The sequence below is a fragment of the Piliocolobus tephrosceles genome, unplaced genomic scaffold (assembly GCF_002776525.5).
Source record: "Piliocolobus tephrosceles isolate RC106 unplaced genomic scaffold, ASM277652v3 unscaffolded_11206, whole genome shotgun sequence".
Taxonomy (NCBI): domain Eukaryota; kingdom Metazoa; phylum Chordata; class Mammalia; order Primates; family Cercopithecidae; genus Piliocolobus; species Piliocolobus tephrosceles.
In genome coordinates this window covers 6,061-11,408 of record NW_022292318.1, presented here as the reverse complement: position 1 = coordinate 11,408, position 5,348 = coordinate 6,061, and the positions used below count along the sequence as shown (strand labels likewise).

Here is a 5,348-nt window from a genome sequence, read left to right as displayed (position 1 = left end):
TTTGAAGAGAGATGGCCCTTGATGTGAAGTGACAGGTAAAGACACAAACACACACACACACACACACACACACACAGAGACACAATGAAATCACTAACAAATCAGGAGATTTCAGTATTAGGGAAGTGGCTGTTTATTAATATATGAAAACAATATTATATGAGATCATCATAGTTAGTGTCCTCTTTGAATGAAGACACTGCTCATCTGAAAATAACTGCATTGGGGCCTGGCACAACATATTTTCATGAATGTGTTTATGTCTGTCATTTCCTAGAAGAGCTCAATGTCCACTCTGAATGCCACATGAGACAAATTGGCAGAGAAGCGTTCATTTTTCCAGTGACTGGCTGGCTACAGTGCATTTTACATGACTAATGAAGACATTCATAGTATGACAAATATCACAAGGAGAGATTTAGCAGCAAGAGGAGGCACAGCACAAGGGGCGGGGGCAGGTGGAGATGACACAGGTTGGGCGATAGCAAGTAGTGTGGCAGGAGACTTGGCCACAGACTGGACGCAGGCAGCAGCAGGGGCGGCAGCAGCTGGATTCACAGCAAGAGGGACGGCAGCAGCTGGAGATGCAGCAGCTGGGGCGGCAGCAGGTGGGCTGGCAGCACACAGACTGGCAGCACTGGGGCCTGCAGCAGCTGGACACACAGCAGCTGGGGCGGCAGCAGGTGGTCCTGCAGCAGGTGGTCTGGCAGCAGCTGGGGTGGCAGCAGTTCTCCAGGCCACAGCTCTGCTCGGAGCAGACAGAGCCACAACAGGAGCTGACCATGGTGTCAGAGGGTGGAGGTTCTGGGTGAGTTTCTAGAAGAATGAGATTCTCAAGTTTGGAAGTATCCTTGGGCCACAGCCTCTTATATACTGCCCAGCTGTCCTGTTGTTACCACATTTTCCTTGTTTTTGTTTACTTAATAACTAATTGATGATCAAATTATACAATAATGTTTGCCCATTTAATGGTTTAAACTTGTTAAAAACAAAATTTTCTTGTCTGGATGTAAAAAGATCTATCATGTCTGCCTTCTCTCATGATTCACACCTTGGTGGCATCTTCTAGACCACATTCTCTTCCTCTTCCTCCACAGAGGGCTGTTCATGTGATTCCCTGCATCTGGAATTGCATTTCTCACTCTCGCTTCTGGTACCCTCTACTAAAATGGGATTTGATCAGTCAGTCACACTTCCAGTTAGGCATTCCCTCTAGTGACCAATAGTGAGGAAAGCCCATCTGCTCAGTGTGGCATTCCTAGTCTGTGGGTCATTATTAAGCCATGAGCAAAGGGACAGCGATGCCTACATGTGGCCTTGGTGACCTCTACACTGCTGAAATGGGTTTCCCTGGATGTTTTAAATTTGGGGTCATGTTCTATATCCTTACATTTTTATACTTGGTGTTACTAATAGGTCACAGTTTCTTAAGTTGATACTTTGCTCTCCTATATTTTGTGTCATGTCTCTCCGGCAGGTCTATTAGACTCTGGAAGACATAGTCCCATTTTTGTTCCATAACTCATTGGTTTTTTAAAATGCCTCTAACTGTCTGTTAACATAATGCAGGTGTGTGTTTTCACTTTTTACAAAAGACATTTGAGATAATTGTAGATTTACAAACAGCTGTAACAAACAGTCCCAGGAGAGGCTGTCTGTGCTTCACCCAGGCTCCTTAACACTGTGTAACATCTGTATAATGCTTTTAAGAATCTATCTAACCCCGCTACTGTGTCTTGCATGATGTGCTGAATATAGAAAGAGCTCAAGCTCAGTGAAATTAAAAACAATCAGTTATTTTTCAGATTGACATATAATATTGTATTTATCATGTACAGCATAATATTTTGAAATGTGTATACATTGTGGAAGGGTTAAATCTAGCTCATAAATGCATTACCTCTCATTCTTATCATTTTTTTGTGGTGAGAACACTTAATATCCAGGTGAGAACACTTAATATCCATTGTCAGAATTTTTCAAGAATACAATATGTACAATATATCATCATTAACTGTAGTTACTATGCTACACAGTAGACCTCTTGAACTCATTCCGCCTGTCCAGCTATAATTATATATCTTTTGACCAGTATCTCCTCAAGCCCATGACTCTCTAGCTACCCCTAGCCTCTGGTTATCTTCATTTTCTGCTCTACTTCTATGATATCAACTTTTTTGAGTGCGATCATGTGAGTGAGATCATGTGCTATCTGTCTTTCTGTGACTGGTATACCTCACTTAGCATGATTTCCCTGAGATTTATCCATGTTGCCACAAATGACAGAACTTCCTTCTTTTTATGGCCAAATAGTACTGCACTGAGTATATACTGCATTTTCTTTATCCACTTATTTGTTGGTGGACACTTGCATTGTGTGCATATCTTCACAATTGTGAATAGTGCTGCAATAAATGTGGACATGCAGTTATTTCTTCAACATACTGATTTCATTTCCTTTAGATACATACTGTACCCAGAGGTGGATTGCTGGATCATATGGTAATTCCATTTTTAATTTTTTTGAGGGATGCTTATATTGTTTTCCATAATGGCTGAACTAATTTACATTCCCACCAACAGTGTACAAGGGATTTTTTTTCATATCCTTGCCAATACTTGTTATCTTTTGTCTTTTTTATGATAGCCATTCTAACAGGAGTAAGGTGATATCTCAATGTGGTTTTGATTTGTATTTCCCTAATGATTAGTAATGTTGATTACTTTTTCACAAAACTGTTAGCCATTTGTATGTCTTCTTTTGAGAGATGTCTAGTCAGGTCTTTTGCCCATTTTTAATCAGGTTTTTGTTTTCTTGTTTGTGAGCTGTTTGAGCTCCTTGTACATTTGGATATTAACCCCTTATGAGATGTATACCTTATAGATATTTTCTCCCATTCTGTAGGTTATCTCTTAACTCTTCTTGTTGTATCCTTTGTTGTGCAGAACCTTTTTAGTTTGATGTAATCTCGGTCATCTAATTTTTCTTTCATCGCCTGTGCTTTTGAGGTCATATTCAAAAAGTCATTACCAAGACCAGTGTCATGAATCTTTCCCCCTGTGGTTTCTTCCAAAAATTTCGTAGCTTCTGATCTTACATTCAAGCCATTAACTCATTTGAACTGATTTTTGTATACCGTAAGAAATAAGGGACTAATTTCATTCTGCTGCATGTGGATACCCAGTTTTCCTAACACAATTTATTGAAGAAACTGTCCTTCCCCCATTCTTGCCGTCTTTGTTGAAAATCAATTGGCTGTAAATGAGTGACTTTATTTCTGGTCTCTCTATTCCATTCCATTTGTCTACGTGTCTGTGTTTATGTCAGAATCATGGTATTTTGGTTACTGCAGTGTTGTGGTTTCTTTTGAAGTCAGGGAGTGTGATGCTTCTAGCTATGTTCTTTATTTGTGGTTCTATACAAATTTTAGAACTTTTGTTCTATTTCTGTGAATAATGTCATTGGTGTATTTATAGAGATTGCATGAGATCTGTAGATTGCTTTAAGAATATTTGGACAATATTGATTCTTTCAGTTCATAAACACAGGATATCATTCTATTTATTTGTATTTTCGTCAATTTCTTTCATTCGTGTTTACAGTTTTCAGTGTAGATATCCTCACTCTCTTGGTTAAACTTGTTCCTGAGTATTTTATTTTACTTTTTTATTATAACTATTGTAAATGAAATAGTTTTCTTGATTTCTTTTCAACTAGTTTGCTTTTAATGTATAGAAAACCTACTGGGTTTTGTATGTTGATTTTATACTCTCCAACCTCACTGAATTTGTTTATTAGTTCTCACAGTTTCTCAGTGGAGTCTTTAGGGTTTTCTACATATAAGATCATGTCATCTGCACACAGAAACAATTTGACTTCTTCCTTTCCAATTCAGACATTTTAAAAATATTTTATTGGTGTCAATGTATAATTTTATTACATGGATATGTTGCATAATGGTCGAGTCAGGACGTTTAGAGTATCCATCACTGAAATAACGTGCATCCTACCCATCAAGTAATTTCTCATCATCCAACCCCTTCCTACACCCCTGCCCTTCAGACTCTCCGTTGTCTGTCATTCCACACTCTACGTCCATGCGTACGCATCATTTGGCCCCACTATAACTGAGAACACGCAGTATTTGTCTTTCTATGTCTGAGTTGTTTCACTTAAGATAATGGCCTCCAGTTCCATCCATGTTTCTGCAAGTGACATGGTTTCATTATGTTTTATGGCTGAAGAGTATACCACTGTTTGTATATAGCACATTTTCTTTATCCAGGCATCCATTGATGGATATTTAGGTTGATTCCATACCTTTGCTGCTATAAATAGTGCTGCGATAAACATATGTGTCCAGGTATACTTTTGGTATAATGATTTCTTTTCCTTCAGGTAAACACTCAGTCATGGGGTTGCTGGATCAAATGGTAGTTCCAGTTTTAGTTCTTTGAGAAATCTCCATACTGTTTTCCGTAGAGGTTATACTAATTTACCTTCTCAACAACTGTTTATGGGTTCCCTTTCAGCTGCATCTTCATCAACATTTGTTATTTCTGTCTTTTTAATAACAGCTATTCTGACTGATATGAGATGATCTCTTATTGTGGTTTTAATTTGCATTTATTTAATGATTAGTGATGATGAGCATTATTTCATATGCTTATTGGCCATTTGTATGTCTTCTTTTGAAAAATGTCTATTCATGTCCTTTTCCCCTTTTTAATGGGACTATTTGTGATATTTTTGTTGTTAGAGTTCCTTGTAAATTCTGGATATGAATCCCCTGTTGGATGGATGGATAGTTTGCAGATATTTTCTCCCATTCTGCAGGTTGCCTGTTCGCTCTGTTGATTATGTCTTTTGCAGTGCACAACAGACCAGGAGTACCATCATCTTGGACAAACGCTGCCACTTTAAGTTCCAGCTCCCTTTCCAGCCTCATGCATTTCAAGGAAATCACTTCTCTTTTAATTACAAGCAGCCAGAAAGAGCAGACAGTAAAACACAGATAAGACAGCTCAGGCACAGAGGGAAGCAGGGGGAAAGTCCCTTGGGTAACTGCCAAACTTCACCCTCTATAATGGGCTCCAGTAAAACAGTGGGCCTTAATAAGCACATTCCTTTCCCTTCACATGTATTAAGATAGGGAAGTTAAAAGCAGACTCAGGGACTGTGCCTGCATGGGAATAGACACACAACTTTCCCTCCCAGGTAAGCACAGCAAAGAGACACAGAAGCCTTCCAAGCCTCTAATAAGCTCTCCCACCCCTAAATCCTTAAAAACTCTTAGTCTGTAAAAGAGTGTGCCTCCAACCTAACTCGGCCAAACCCTCCTCTTAGG

General features: G+C 39.0%; 1 protein-coding gene across 1 annotated transcript; it reads right to left on the bottom strand.

The window, feature by feature from the left end:
* Positions 1–418: 418 nt before the first annotated feature.
* Positions 419–784, bottom strand: LOC111537420 (keratin-associated protein 4-12). Its single transcript, XM_026450069.1, has one exon. It carries the CDS (start codon positions 782–784, stop codon positions 419–421), a length of 366 nt encoding a protein of 121 aa, XP_026305854.1.
* Between the last annotated feature and the right edge of the window lie 4,564 nt (positions 785–5,348).

Bases quoted from the DNA above. Each gene is read 5' to 3' on its own strand.
- LOC111537420 (XM_026450069.1), bottom strand. From the start codon at position 784: ATGGTCAGCTCCTGTTGTGGCTCTGTCTGCTCCGAGCAGAGCTGTGGC.